Below are 16,170 nucleotides of genomic sequence, written 5' to 3'. Positions count from 1 at the left end.
AGGGTCAATTCTGAGAACTGAACCGGGGCCATCGGACCAAAGGCAAACATTCTAACCATTTAGCCACAAAGTCGGACTTTAATTTGCTAAACTGTAGGCTACCATCGCCGGCCCCGTGGTGTAGGGGTAGCGTGCTTGCCTCTCACCCGAAGGCCCCGGGTTCGATTCCCGGCCAGGTCAGGGATTTTTACCTGGACCTGAGGGCTGGTTCGAGGTCCACTCAGCCTACGTGATTAGAATTGAGGAGCTATCTGACGGTGAGATAGCGGCCCCGGTCTAGAAAGCCAAGAATAACGACCGAGAGGATTCGTCGTGCTGACCACACGACACCTCGTAATCTGCAGGCCTCCGGGCTGAGCAGCGGTCGCTTGGTAGGCCAAGGCCCTTCAAGGGCTGTAGTGCCATGGGGTTTGGTTTTTATGGTTTGGTTTGGTTTATAGGCTACCATCTCCATTGATCAGGTGTTTGGTATTGACAGTGTCAGAGGCAGGGCAGTAGCTTGTGAAACAGAAATGACAACACAGCAGTCTACTCCGTTGGCTATTGGCTGCAGCTCAAAACGCTTCGGGCTTAACGTTCACCAAACCGACTATCGAAAAAGGATAACCTAAGTCTTGTGGTAGCCCATGTCTTGATCCCAGCATACGCCATTGGCTGCGCCCAAATAACTCTAACAGGGGAAGATGGCTTCAAGTTGTCAAATACGTAAGTGGAGACCTGTACTTCATAAATACATGAGTAACACCACCATGGCACAGCGCGAGCACTCCAGAAACTGTAGACAGAGGGCGGTGAGTCAATAACTTACCTCCTGACCACCACAGCACAGCGCGACGATCCCTGAGTCAGTTAGTAGGGGGACGTGGACAATGTGGTCTTGACTTCCACGTTCCTTGAAGAATTTCTATGCCTACTGTCAGCAACAGACCTTCACAGGCGTTGAGCTGATGAAAACCTAATGAAAGTTGGCTGAAAGCTCGACTTTTCTGTTAAGACTCATTAACAAAAATTGGCTTTAATCGAGATATAGACTTAATATTTATTTATTTACTAGCAAATGTACCCGTGCTTCGCTACGGTATTCTGCATTGTATACGAATATTGAAGTAAATACTGTACATGCAGTAAATAAGATTGTTTTAAAATAGCATATCTCTTAGCGTTATCCGAGAAACACCATGGAGAGGTCTCCGTACGTTGTTTCCAACGTAAAGTGCTTGTTACGGATTTGTGATGATAACGACAGGCTCATTTGCCTATTGCCATTCACAATCGAGTTGGGAAGTTTACATTATAATTGCAGGCCCCATTGCCTACTGCGCGGTCACAATCGATTTGGGGAGTTTCCGTTACAATGGCAGTCCCCCTTTCCTACTTACAGACATATTACAAATTGAGGAGTTTTTATTATAAAGGCAGGAAACTTCCCTACAACCAGTCAAAATTGAGTTGTGCAGTTATCATTATAATGAGAGGCCCCTTTTCCAACTGCCAGCCAGCTTACTGCCAGTCACACCAAGTTGGTGAGTTTCCACCAAAATAGCAGGCCAGTTGCCTAATGCCAGTCACATTTTAGATGGGTACATCTCTTTATAGCTGCGGGAACGCTTGCCTACAGCCAAACACAATCGGGTAAGGGGAGTTTTGAACAATGGTAGGCCTGCCTTATTAATGCCATTTACACGGGAATTGGAGAAGGACCCCATTCCTACTGCCAGTCAAAGTCGGTGTGGGGGGTACTGATTACAATAGCAGACACACTCCTTCTCGATCGCTACAAAACGACATCAGTGAATATTTATAGATCGACATACGAAAGTATATGCATGCTTAAAATATTGCAGACCTTCATTTAAAGATTGGCTGCTGCAAAACGGACATCATATCGACAAAGGATTGTACCATAAGACGTCAAATTTAGCGGCCTAAATGGCTGGTCGTATGATATCTGATCTATTCATGGGTCCGATTGAGTTAGAAACGTTGAATAGGATGAAATTTTTGTAAGATTGTCTCACATTGCATTACTTTTCAGATAATTATGTGAGAGCTACATAAGTTACATAGCATTTGGCTCACATATGGCTACTGGGTGGGCCAATTTTCGTGTAGGGTTTGATGATTCTATCTTTCTTATAAGTGATTAAAAGTATGAATTATGCATGTGAAAAGTCCAAATTTACTTAACGTCGAGAAATAGACAAAAATCAAACGTAAAAGGGATACAGATACAACAAAAAGTCATAAGACCAAGGTTGTAGATCACTCCAAATTCCCTTATGTGATAGGACTTCGCGAAGATCTGCACCATCATTAAAATTGCCTCCATATTTCGATATTCTTCGGGGGAAAAGTGAAAAATTTAAAGCTCTTGGAAATGTTCTGTCCGTTACAGGCTAAAACGTGTAATTTTGCCAAATTTCTGTTTTCTTCTTCGTCTGGCAGATTATGCCGCAATGTGGATTTTGGGCGAGGAGGGTTAAAATTAGGACTTTAAGGAAACTAAACCAAAAAATTATGCAGATGGTTGTTATTATTACCCCTTAAACGCGTAGCTGTGCGAACATTTCACCAAAATAGTCAATGTACAGGCACACAGTCGTTAGGATTTTACTTATATTGATCGATAAGGAATCTGCTCCACATACAACACCTTTTCGTATATGTCTGCTGGACTTACCCTGCAAAACCGACCATTCATGATATCTCCCTTATTAATCTTTCTGTCGAAAAAATACACATGAAAAAAGTTTTAGAAATGGATTTCCAACAAATTTGGTCGATTTCCAGTCAGGTTGGTCATGTATTCTATATATTGTGGAAGAGTAAATTCACCATTTCGGTTCCCTATAAACTGCCAGTCCATTCCAGGAACAGGAAATGTTATTGACCTTTAAAATCTACCTTTGGAAAGGTGGATGCTAAATATAAAGTTTGGTTCAAATATCTTCAATAGTTTTCAAGTTGTAAGAAATACGCTCAACACGCGCCCGTTCTTAAGTTAAGTCCGGTTAATGATATCTCCCTTATAAATTCTCGTACCGAAATGATGCACATGAGAAAAAAGGTTTGAAAATTAATTTCCATTAAGGCAGGTAGATTTCTATTAAGTTTGGCTGTGTATATTTTGTGGGAGTGCAAAATCACGGTTTCTGTTTCGTATAAACCCCCCAGTCATTTCATGGATTTAGAAACAATATTTGCCCTGAAACCTACCTAAGGACAGGTGGATTCTAAATATCAAGTTTGGTGGAAATATATCCAGTAGTTTCCAAGTTATAGACAAACAGACAGACAGACAAACAGAAAAACAAGACACCAAAGCTAAAAATATGCAGATGGTCATTATTACACCTGAAAAGGGATAACTGCACAGAAATGTCGCCAAAATAGTCAATGTCTACACTCTAGAAATGCAGACCTTTATTTCGAGAGTTACTGCTTTGAAACTCTGCGACATACCTGCAAACGGACCTCACCATCAGACACCTCTTTCAGTGTTCTACATGGTTGGTCCCATGACATCTTCTCGTATCTCCTATATTTATGGTTTAGATTGAGTTAGAATCATTGGGTGTGAAATTTTGTACAGTTTTCACGTACTACTTTATATTTGTGATACTCATGTGACAGATAGAATCATAAAATTTGGCTATCACATTGCCACTGGTCATGCCAATGTGCGTGCCGAATGTCATGATTCTATCTTTCCTATAAGTGTGCCAAATTAATGTTAAGATATACGTGTGAAAGTACAAAATTAACTTGAAATCGGGAAATAAAGCTCTATTTAACGTATAAGGAATAGAAATACGATAAAAATCATAGGACCAAAGTTGTAGATCTCTCCAAAATGAAAGGCGATTTTGCTTTCTGATTTGTGATAAGACTTACAGATTAGCAACCAATTATCCCGAAACGAAGGTGTGCACCGTCGTTAAAATTACATCCATATTTCGATATTTTCCTGGGCCGAAAGTTATACATTTGCATAGCTTAGAATGTTTCCTCAAAGGAAAGAGTGTCAAGCTTTCGGGATTAGCACTCGCATACATACGGTGTAATTAAGGAAGAAAGTAATTCAGTAAAGAAAGTTAAAATTAATAGAAAATGGATTAAGAACTGAGGTCAGTCGGATGACGACAAATATGTAAATACCAAGTGAATGTATTGGAAAATCAAATGCCCCTCAATAAATTATGCTGGTGTGAGTTATGGATACAAGAAAGATGTAACAGAGGAGAAATTTAGGCGCAGGCATTCTTAGGTCAACAGATAAGATGGCCAATGGTGTTATTACTTAAGCTATTCGAGGACGGTTATAAACTCCAACGATATTCCGCCAATATCCCGCAGAATGGCCTTCTACCCAAGGAACAACCATGAATTTAAAGGTATGATGAGGAAAATGGCAATACGTTACTTCCCTGCTGGCAAGCAGTCAGAGACGTTGCCATGGTAACCTGTAGGTTTTTATTTTATGTTCTCCTTACTTCTGCCATCGTTAGTTGTTTTACTACCCTAATAACAATAGTCATCTACTTCCCGTTTCAGACTCCAGATCACTACTTCTCCATCCTCAGGGTTTACCAAAATCTACTCCTAAACGTTGCCCGTTTCCCTTTCCGCCTGGAATTCTTCTGATCGTGAGTGTACATGGAAGACAGGCGGCATTGTCACTTGAGATATGAAATATTCCGACCCTAATTGTAGCTGCACATTTCAGGAGACCTGGAGCGATTACAGCGCTTCTGGTTCACAGGAGCATGCAAGAGAAGCAAAGAGAAACAGAGTCGCAGTGACCCGCTAGCACTGGAGCAGTTCTTCTCGACATTCCTGCTCCTGGGATCTGGTATCGTCCTGGCGGCAGTTCTCCTCTTCATGGAGTGGTTATACTGTCAGTATGTGAGGAGAGTCAGCCCGTCAACAACGAGACTGACAACAGGATGTTGTAGCCTCATTAGCAGAGTAAGTCCCATAGCACTTCCCTTATTACTGGTACTAGTGAATTCTAGAATTATATTTTTACGAATAAAAAAACGTTTTTTATCCAAAAATCAACTACAATCAAAACTGTTTATTGCGACATCGCTTTTATCGACGAAGTCAAATGGTCCAATCCAAATCGTATATAAAAACTATTTAAAACATCGCTTATTACGACATGCCGCAAATATCGGCGTAATTTTTAAATCATATTTTCGGATAAATACAACGACTATAACGTCCAAATGTTGATTTTTGTTTGTTAACCCTAGAACACTAACCCTTCGTAAATTATACGACGGTAGGTAGCAGAACGGTATAGTTTATTGCCTTCCGCGCATGCGTACCTGCCGCCATTCTGTGTAGGTGATGTTTTCGAGCAGTTAGTAATAATGTGTGGCGAAATAGGGTTAGTATTCTAGGGTTAAGCGTTTGGAGATTGCTGACAACAATGTAAATTATTTTGAAACTCTTGTTTCCAGTCTGTTAAATAGTCAATGCAAGCACCGCATTGAAAATGTCGTAAAAGAAAGAAAAAGTGTTTTGTTGAAGAAAAGTCGCAATAATATGGCGATTTCAAAACGGGAAACAAACATCACGGACGCGAAAGAATTGTGTGTATCACACTCAATGATTTTTATAATATGGAAGGACAGAGGGAGCATCTCATTTATTAGCCAGGAACGTGTGCGACATCATTGCTACTCCTTTCCCCTCTTGTTTCATATTTTGCGGACACACTGTGTAAAAACAGATCCACTTCACAAACACAGTACTTGTATTTCATTTACGGTTTTTGAAGTTTTAACTTCATTCTGTTAATTAAAACTTACAGATATGGCACTTTTTGCAGCAAGAGACAACCGATTTTAGCAACTATCGCCTATGTTTGTTTGTTTGTTTGTTTGTTTGTTTGTTTGTTGTTTGACCAACCCTCGTCTCGTTACTTTACGGGGTCGGGAATGAGGTGAGATGAATCTGTCGTGGCCGGTTTTTATGACCGGATGCCCTTCCTGACGTCAACCTCATCAGAGGAATTAATGAGATGAAATGAATGACGTGATATGTGATAGTAGGAAGGGAGAGGGTGTAACCCTATACCGGTACATAGCCTACTCCTGTCGAATAGCATCAAAGGCTTAACGTCCCCATCCGACGGACGAATCATCAACAACAGCGTCGTATGCCCTCACTCCATATAAGCACTGCGGAGAGGTTTGGAATATAATCCAGGCTTTTGGCACGCAATCTAGTGATTAGAAATTGTATACCTCCACCTCCCCTGCCCTGCCGGCCAACATTCTGCTGGTGAAAATGTATTCGATCAACGGGACTCGAACCGGCTAACCATGGTGTCAGAAGCTTAGACTTCAACGTCTTAACGATCATGGCCACCATGCCGGCGTGCGACTATCGCCTATAACGACCGTTAATCGGTGATCCTTTCGGAGTCGGTATAACCGGTTTGTGCGACTATCGCCTATAACGACTGTTAATTTGCGGTCCCTTCGGAGCTGTTATAACCGGTTTGTGCTACTACCACCTATAACGGCCGTTAATTGGCGGTCCCTTCGCATCCGTTATAACCGGTTTGTGCGAGTATCATCTATAACGACCGTTAATTGGCGGTCCCTTCGCAGCCGTTATAACCGGTTTGTGCGAGTATCACCTATAACGACCGTTAATTGGCGGTCCCTTCGCAGCCGTTATAACTGGTTTGTGCGACTATCGCCTATAACGAATGTTAATTGATCGTTATAACCGGTTTGTGCGACCATCGCCTATAACGACTGTTAATTGACGATCCCTTCGGAGTCGTTGTAACCGGTTTTGTGCAACTGTCGCCTATAACGACTGTTAATTGATCGTTATAACCGGTTTGTGCGACTATCGCCTATAACGACTGTTAATTGACGATCCTTTCGGAGTCGTTATAACCGGTTTGTGCGACGATCGCTTATAACGACTGTTAATTGACGATCCCTTAGGAGTCGTTGTAACCGGTTTGTACGACTATCACCTGTAACGTTAATTGGCGGTTCCTTCGGAGCTGTATTATCCAGTATTTCAGCCATAACTCCCCTTGACGTTTTGTATTTGAACTGCAGTTGAAAGGTAACACATATCTGCTGCAGAACCTGGGCAATAGTCTGAAGACGAAGCTGGCAGGAGCGATGGCTCGTCGTGCAGAGTGTGGGGCCATTCTCGCACGTCTGGAGACCACGTTGGAGATCGCTCAGTTGCGGGTAGCAGAGCTCGAGAGTGACCTCGAGCTACACGGACTGAGGGGACAAGGCTCGCGGAGCAGATGGAGCTGGGCATCGGCTGCCTCCAGGTAGGTAACGCCAGGTCCCTATAAACAATGTATTGCCTTTAATGCCAGGTGGTAGGATATTAATACACTGGCGTAAAAATGTATCCAAACACCATGAAAAAAAGAACAGAATACAGAAATGTTGACAATATATTTGTCGAGGTAACATATTTAATTGATTAAAGGTACAAGACTGCAGGATAATATTCGCGTGAGGAAAGCCGGCGCAAATGTGCCATGCTGGTCCATTAATAACCGGTATAATCGCCTGACTGTTGAATGCAGGCATTGAGCCTTACAAGCCCCGGATGTCAGCTTCTTGGGTTGGAGTTTCACGCCTCTTGCACTTAGTCGGCCAATACAGGAACGGTTAATGCCGGTTGTGGATGACGCTGGAATTGTCGTCCAATGATGGGGTCGTGCTTTATCCTGCTGGAAAACACCCCCGGGAATGCTGTTCATGAATGGCAACACAACAGGTCGAATTACAAGACTGACGTACACATCTGCAGTTAGAGTGCGTGGGATAACCACGAGAGTGCTCCTGCTGACATAGGAAATTGCTCCCCAGACCAGAACTCCCGGTGTAGGTCCAGTGTGTCGACGCCGCAGACAGGTGGAATGCAGGCGCTCAACTGGCCTCCTTCTAAACAACACACGGTCATGGCACCAAGGCAGAACGGCTTTCATAGGAAAACGCAACAGACCTCTACTCCATCCTCCAATGAGCTCCCGCTTGACACCACTGAAGTCGCAGACGACGGTTGTTAAGGTGAGTGGAATGCTCGCCGCAGGGCGTTTGGCTCGGAATTGTCCTTCAAGTAACCGATTTCGAACAATTCGTTGCGTCACCTTGGTGCCAACTGCAGCTCGAATTGCTACTGCAGACGCAGTCCTCTGCGCCACAGCCATACGCCAAATACGGCGGCCCTCCCTGTTGGTGGTGTCATGGGGACATTTAGAGCCCGGTCTTCTTGCGAGCGTACTTTTTCGTGACCACTGCTGCCAGCACGCATGCACATTGGACACATTCCTGCCAAGTCGTTCTGCAATAGCGCGGAGGGAAAATCCACCTTCACGTGGCCTCGTTCAACCACAGTGGGCTGTTGATACTGGCCTCTTCAGCGTCGCATTCTTCACCCACTCACAGTCATTCCATCCAGTCTCACAGGTAAATGACGCTCTCGCAGAGTACAGCTCGTATGTAAAGCTAACATGATATGTACCGTCATGGGGCCGCTACTAGCGCCACGCTAAAGGAATTTGCGAGAAATTTTAATCAACGTCATCTTTCACATGTGTAACCACGCATAACAATGTTCGTTAATCTAGCACAACCCCTTCTTGGTGTTTGGATATTTTTTCCACCAGTATAATACACTGAAACCCCTCTAAGTTGGACACCTACGGTTCGTTAAAAATCTGTCCAATATAGTGGGGTGTCCAGTCTTCGAGGTGGGTGGACAGCATTTCAAAAGTACACTAACAGTGCAGGGAAGGGAAAACTCTGAGCGAGTGTGTACTTTTTAAGGTTAAAGTCAGTAAACAGACTCGTAGTTTGATTGCTGCCAGGGAGACTGATAACCTTAAATCGAGTAGGGGGTATTTCTGTCGTCTTGACAAAGAATACTGCAATGTATTCCAAACGTCGGTAAACTGTACGGAATGTACAGATAACAACAACAACACGGTTCAACCCGGAAGATGAACTAAGTAATTATACTGTAGTACCGTACTTAATGTAAATCGTTACTCAATAAATCAATAAAACCTCTTGAAATGCTTCCCTTCTTCGTTTCTCAAAATACATTTTGACTGAATTTAGGCTAGTTTATTTTGTCAGTGATATTCAAAAGTACAGTTTGCAGCCCACTACTGGCTTCTAGGCGTGATCTCTTCGTGTCTTTCATGAGAGTACTCTCACTTATACCTTCTGTTGGTGTATTTCAGAGTACTCTCACTTATACCTTACGTTGGTGTATTTCAGAGTACTCTCACTTATACCTTCTGTTCGTGTATTTCCGAGTACTCTCACTTATACCTTCTGTTGGTGTATTTCAGAGTACTCTCACTTATACCTTCTGTTAGTGTATTTCAGAGTACTCTCACTTATACCTACCGTTGGTGTATTTGAGATGACTCTCACTTATGCCTTCTGTTGGTGCATTTGAAAGGACTCTCACTTATGCCTTCTGTTGGTGTATTTCCGGGTACTCTCACTTTTAGCTTCTCATGGTGTGTTTCATAGACAGTACTCTCGTGTGTTTTAGGGAATGTGCCGCTGGCCTCCACGAGGACTTCTTCAGTGTTCCCCACAACTTGTCCCTGTGGCCCCCACCTCTGTAAGTATCTGCTGTGCACGCCGTGGCCTGACTTCCACTTTGTTTGTCATTTTCTTCACTGCTTTTTCTCTTCCAGGCGGATGTTGTCTCAAGAGCTGGCCGAAAAGGAGACCGTTTTATAATAGTACCAAGGATTTGTAAACTCATATGTCTTATAATTATAAAATGTAATAAACATTTCTTTGTCATGTGAACTGAAGTGATGGATGTCTAAGATTTATTAAACCTCTACCTCGTTCCTATTTCTTACAGATAAGTAGAATGTAGTTAACATAAAAGTTTCTTCCCGATAATGTATAATGCAACGTGTTGGCGAGGTAAATAAATAAGACACAACCTGGTAGCTTCCTATTCTAAGATTTATTAACTAAGCACGAAAACTACACAAGATTGCCGAGCTCACAACTTACACAAGTACACAGGACACACACACACTTACTCTACACTCACCCAGCCGCTCAATCACACTCGTTAGTGCTGTCACGGTCCGCAGTCCGCATGTCAGTCTCCCAGCTCGTGATAGTATCCGCTGTCCACTCAGTCCGTCGAACTCCACTCACAGCGACATGTCGGCACCCAGTGTTGTCCTTCGCCCTGCACAGGACAGGTTACGTCATCTTCCAGCAGGTGGTCCAAGACACTCACTCACATGACGACTGGCACATAGAAACGAGTCCTCGGCTCCAACAGACTGACACCTCAGTCCAGGCTGTCCCGAACACACTGAGGCCGCCCATTGGACTCACTACATCAGTTGAACTACAACAAATAAGTTACTGAACCCCGTAGGCCACGCCTAACTTAAATAGCTGGACCCAAGCAATCTGGATGCATCCAGAAGGGACATGCCGCCCAGAGTCTCCCCGAAGGCGAATACACTCCGCGCGCCGTCCAGATTCTTCCATAATGCCGGAGGATCGAATGAGCGAGCAGGACGATCCAGATAGCAGCGACGGAGACGATGACCAATCCGCAAGCAGCTGCCCTCCACCTGGTGACGGGAGAAAGGAAAGGGTGGGCCTTACTAGGTGATGAGCGTGCGGTTGGAGCTGGCTAGCTTGGGCTACTTTCCGTGGTCGTGCATTGGCATAGTTGACGCGGCGGCTCACCATGCCACAATATAAATGAAGTTGTAGGGGTCCATTGTCTATTATTTCGTTTATTTTGTCAAGTTTTTAGATATTTATCCGTTTTAGGTCAACTCAAGACCGTATCGGGGGTTTTTAGCTTTCATGTCTGTCTCTCCAGCTGTTCCACCATCACGGTGAAGAGGCTGGATAGATCTCTACCAAACTTCTTATTTAGAGTATACTCATCTAGGGGCAGGTTTAGAGATGCATATAATTTAAAAATCGATGAATAGACTAGAGTTTTCACGAAAACTAGAAATGTTTTTTCAATTTTCTCTTATACTATTGATTTTCTTTAAATCCGAAGACCGTATGTGAAACGCCTTCTCATTTTAAACAACTTCTTTTATGTAGCAATTAAGGCTTTCACGGCCGGCGTTACAGATCATGTCAGCGTTTTTCGGGCTTGTAGGCCATGGTCCAGGAGCGAGTGAATGCCCCGACGTTTTACCAAAGACTGCGTTCGGCATTATGAAGGGTTCCGACTGACTTCGATAGCAGCGAAGCTCACAGTGGCATGAAGTGCTGTTTTTTTTTTCTATGGGAGGCCCGCGTAGCCCGCTCCCCCACCGTGACCATCGACTCTATCTACATGGCCTCCGACATGCTATTAATTTCTAAGAAGAAAGAGATAGCTGGGAAGAGGGAAGTGATATAAGGAGTATCAGCCTGTTTCCATGTCAGACACGCTACCAGGCAAGGTTATATTGGTTGGATAGTGTTAAGGTATGGTATTGAAGGGTCAGGGAAAAACCACATAGGCAGAAAGAAGAAAGAGCCTACATGTAAAACCTGACAACTTTTGATAGCACATGCAAGGATGTGGGCTGGAAAAAGACCAGAGGTTGTGTTACTTAGGAACAGGTAACATGCACAAGTCATAAACCTATTCCTTGCCGTTCCATCTGCCAGGGGATCAGTCCGTCTGGGCACTGCTGTGACTAGCGCGGGCCTTGCCGACTGCGGAGCTATGCGTCGAGTGCCACTAGGGCCCGCCGCACGGCACCACCTCCTTGGGGTCCCTCGTAGCGAGTCTCCGATCCCGGAGAATGAGGCCAAGCCCGCCGAGGCGGGGGCCTACTGGAAGGGGGTGGGTCATGGCGCCGAGCCTCCTTCCTCTCTGCCCGGGCCATGGCCCGGTAGATAGGGCAATTGCGATGGGAGGCCGGATGGCCTCCCGCGCAGTTGGCGCACACCGGCGCCTTCCTAAGTGTTGCGCAGGCCGTGTAGTGGTGATCACCACCACATCGGTTGCACCTCACTTGGAGCCCACAGCTGACCTGCCGGTGGCCCCACCTCAGACAGCGGAAACACTGCAAGAGCTGCTGAGGGGGACGTTTCAGTCTCACCTGACTGCCACTACCCGCTGAGGCCCTCTCCTGGTTGGCTTCTCGGTCGGCTGCTGTCCTGGGAGCAGTCCTGGGTTGCGGCTGGGCAGCCCTCTCCTGATCGGCCAGCGTCGCCTTCTGCTTCCTGGTCCGGCGTCGTCGCCGTCTTCTTCTTCTTCCAGGGGGTTGCTTCTCGGCTGGGGAAGAGGCCTCGTCCTGGTGGCCCTCCTCCCGGCCTGGTGACTACGGGGTAGCTAGTGGCTCCGTTGCGTCGCCATTTTCTTCTTTCTCCTGGCTGGCGGCGGCGGCGTCGGTCGGTGCTAGCACTCGACTGCGTTCCCGGTCCTGGGGGGCGCACATCGAGGTCTGCAGCTCAACGGACGTGCTGGCAGGCTGGGCCTGGACAGCGGCCTCAGAACGCCAAGGGGCGTCCTTCCCCACTGCCGTGCTGCCATCCACCATCACGGGCGATTTCCTGGTTTGCGCCCGGGTGACAGGTCCTTCCTGGTAGGCCTGCGTCTGCGACCACTTCGACTTGGTAGGTGGTCGACGATCCAGGTTGGCGGCCTTGTTGGTCTGCGTGTACTTCGTAAAGTACAGCTTTCCAACTGGGGTCCCGCTGTCGCGGCGCTCGGGAGCACCGCCGTCGTCCTCGGCCTCGGTCCCAGGCTCCGTCTGCGTGGCTGCCTCCTGGTAGCCTGAGACGTCCAAGTGCTCCCTGAGTCCTGGTAGCCGGGCAACCTGGAACAGCTGGGACACCTGCTCCTCGTAGATCCGGAAGCAGGCTGCGTCCTTGGGGCGGAGGATGACTGCCCAGCCAGGTATTACATCGCTGATGGTCTCGTAGTACTCCTCTCCGATGGACGAAGCGATGCGCTCGATGGTAAGGGCCACGTAAGCCGTCTTCTGATAGGCAGGCTCCCCCCACCGGTTGAACACCACCAGCGGCGAGCACTGAGAAGTTCTACAGCTCAGACAATGCTCCTTCGAAGATGTACTAGTAAGTACAAGTGCCTGGCTGATACTTGAAAAGTACAGAGTGCCTGACAAGGAGAGGGAAAGCGCAGCGAGAGGCACGTATGTCCTTCCGCTACGACTGTCAGCTCGTCCTTTGAAGTGCTGTTGTAATTCCACCTCATTATATAGTGCAGGATACGGTAAGATGCTCGCCTATTGGTCCGCCATGCTGGAGGGGGGGGGGGCGAGCGGTCGCTGATTGGCTGTTCTCGGCCAATGGTTGAAGCGTGAAACTGCCCGGTGTACATAGACGTGCCTTAGAGAAGACAAGCCACTGATCACCCGTTGCTTTTTTCTGGTTTGCCGCGGCTATCGTGTCCTCCAGGATTTAAAGCTTTCAGGACTGGAAACCAGGCTTTGTTTACCCGTTCAGATTCCTCCTTACGATTGAGGCTGTTGGTGAGCTTCAGGATTTCAATGGCTACCGTCTTATCACGCCCGGCTACTGCACGTGTCGTCATCCCGAGGTGGTGCAGCTCTTTTGAGGCACATCCCCAACGGAGGTGAGCTGCATGTACCATTCCAACCACATCCCAGCCCTCCTGCCATACTTAAATTTCTGGCAGTACCGGGAATAGAACCCCTGCACCCGAAGGTGTCAGCTAATAACACTAACCGTTACGGTACATACGTGGACCGTCTGCTGTATTGGAAATTTACGTTGTCGGGCTAGAGCTAGTATGATCGTTGGTGGAGACATGGATTTTCATATGCTAATTACCCTTCAAACATCGTCCCCAGAGATCTTGAACGACCTTCTGTAGCAAGTGGTCACGTAGCTGTCAGCTAGCATTCCGAAGACACTGGGTTCGAATCCCATTTTCACACCAGGCAAACACTCCGGTCCAGCCATGTGTTCCACATACCAGAATTTTGGAACATATCTACCATTGCTTTCGGCGTACTCGTATGATATATTTCGAGCTATTTTAGCAGTTAATCAATAATGAATGTAGCATGATGTTTTGATGTAATCAGCCAGCAATTTTTCTTCATCTGGCGTGAAGATCCTTAAATGTTAATTTGAGGGTTTAAAATTCACACTGTAGATATATTGGATTAAAGCTTTTGTAACATATCTCTTTATGGTTGCACGTTGAATACCTGTAAACGTTTGCAATTTCCTGAAAGGAATCTTCTCAGTTAGATGCTGATCTACAGGATATTTCAGTAGTTCTACTGGATAACCTGGAAGGTTTGTGGTCCGTAATGTGACTCTGGGCATGTTGAATCCTGTAGACAAAAGTGGAAATATGAAAATGAATTAAATTGCAAACATGTGCTTAGCTGAGGCACTGTTCACTTAACCCCACTACATGTGGCTGAACTAAACCTTCTTGCCCATCCAGGCCTAATTTTGAAAGTAACCTAACCCATAACAAAAGACCAAGTAAATTACATACAGTTCCGGCCAAAAGTTTCCGGACAAGCATTGAACTGTTGAGTGGACGGGGATTAAAAGAAAACAACATACCTATGCAATGAATTGACAAATAAAAGTAATATTTTACGATACAACTACGTTTTACATTACATTTGAGCAAGAAATAGAAATGTGTACACATTTATTCCCACAGATCAGTAGAACACATCAGGCTCTCTTCTCATCAAAGAAACCCCGCTTTGCTGCAAGTACAATTTTAACTATTCTCGGCATTCTCAGAACAAGGTTTTCTAACAGTGATGCACGTATTCTTCGCCAGGCATTCTGCAAAATTTCCCACAGCTTTTCGAACGTGTCGATCCAACTCCTCCCACAGCAGCTCAATTGGGTTTAAGTCCGGGGATTGAGGGGGCCATTCCATTAAAAACAATTCCCGGAGCTTTGTTTGTTTAGCAGATAATTCATGCAATAGCGAGACGTGTGTCTGGGGTCATTGTCTTATTGGAGGACAAACCCACGTTGCTTTCCAGGCGGAAGAGCATAACGAGTTAGGACGCAATGATAGCCGTTTTTGTCCAGTGTTCCTTGAATTCGGTGCGGTCTGCCAACTCCACTGAATGTGAAACAACCCCAAGCATCACAGAGCCCCTCCATGTTTCACTGTAGGTGTTATACAGTAGGATGCATTTTTCTCCGATGCTGAACGTGGAACATAAACTCGTCACCTTTGCTACAAACCTTCGAAACTTGGTTACAGTAATATATTCTGTCATTAAACATATTCGTCCGGATGCATATGTTTTGTGTGGAAACATTTGGCTGGCAGTGTATAAAATGAACGCTTAAAATGCAGAGCTCTCAGATAATGTATTAGTATAATGATCAAAAATGATAGTTTAAAAATTAATAAAAAACATAAAAACAGAAATAAATTACTCATATCTTTGTTATTTAAACAGCACACTAAAACTCTCCACCATATGATCTTCTGGCGCCAAAACAAGAGAGGGGAAGAAACAGAATGACCAACCCTTGGTGACAAAGTACTTCATAGATGCAATTTCCTTTCAAGTGACTTTTAAGATGAAGTGGTTCATTTAATCTCCATGATCAGTGAACCTAACACTTCTCTACCTTAATTAAGGCCAATGCCACTTCCTTACCACTCCCCGCCCTTTCCTATCCCGTCGTCGCCATAAGAACTCTCTGTGTCGGTGCGATGTAAAGAAAATTGTTAACAAAGGAATACTAACCAGAAGGAAAATGGGACACGCCCGTCACTTTGAAAACTGAAGGTATCGGCAAGAGAAGGCCCACAAAGGGCGTGCGATAGGAAAGATGACAGACAACTAATTTTCATTCCTATTTGACAAATGGAACATGGTTTTGTACTTAGGAACATAAACTCATTTAAGGAGGTGAAATCGTACACTTGCTTGTATAATGCCCTATATGCAACCCTTGTATGGACTGCCAGATGTAAAGAAAACACATTGTACAATTGAAGGAATGTCCGGAAAAATGAGTTCACCCACACTTTATTCTTTCTTATGAATGTAAGGCTCAAAGACACAGTATCAATTTCCAAACATTATTACAGACTTTCTTCAATAAAACGTAATCATGCTCATATTGTTCCTTATTAACTATGTAATTTGAGAAAAAATAT

At 45.2% G+C, this 16,170-nt stretch overlaps 1 protein-coding gene across 3 annotated transcripts in view; it reads left to right on the top strand.

The window, feature by feature from the left end:
• LOC136874698 (glutamate receptor ionotropic, NMDA 2B) overlaps window positions 1-9,841 on the top strand; it is a 314,639-nt gene extending 304,798 nt beyond the window's left edge. The window contains exons 15-18 of one of the 3 annotated variants that reach the window (XM_067148348.2): window positions 4,727-4,968; window positions 7,122-7,321; window positions 9,571-9,642; window positions 9,719-9,841. In XM_067148348.2, coding sequence (XP_067004449.1) covers window positions 4,727-4,968; window positions 7,122-7,321; window positions 9,571-9,642; window positions 9,719-9,764 — 560 coding nt within the window. In that variant the 3' untranslated portion in view covers window positions 9,765-9,841. The remainder of the gene's footprint in view (window positions 1-4,726; window positions 4,969-7,121; window positions 7,322-9,570; window positions 9,643-9,718) is intronic. The other 2 variants (XM_067148346.2, XM_067148349.2) reach the window with 2 other exon arrangements.
• Window positions 9,842-16,170: the final 6,329 nt, after the last annotated feature.

Source organism: Anabrus simplex, chromosome 5 (genome assembly GCF_040414725.1).
Source record: "Anabrus simplex isolate iqAnaSimp1 chromosome 5, ASM4041472v1, whole genome shotgun sequence".
In the NCBI taxonomy this organism is placed as follows: Eukaryota; Metazoa; Arthropoda; class Insecta; order Orthoptera; family Tettigoniidae; genus Anabrus; species Anabrus simplex.
The sequence above is the reverse complement of the archived record's forward strand: the minus strand, read 5'-3'. Positions and strand labels throughout refer to the sequence as shown.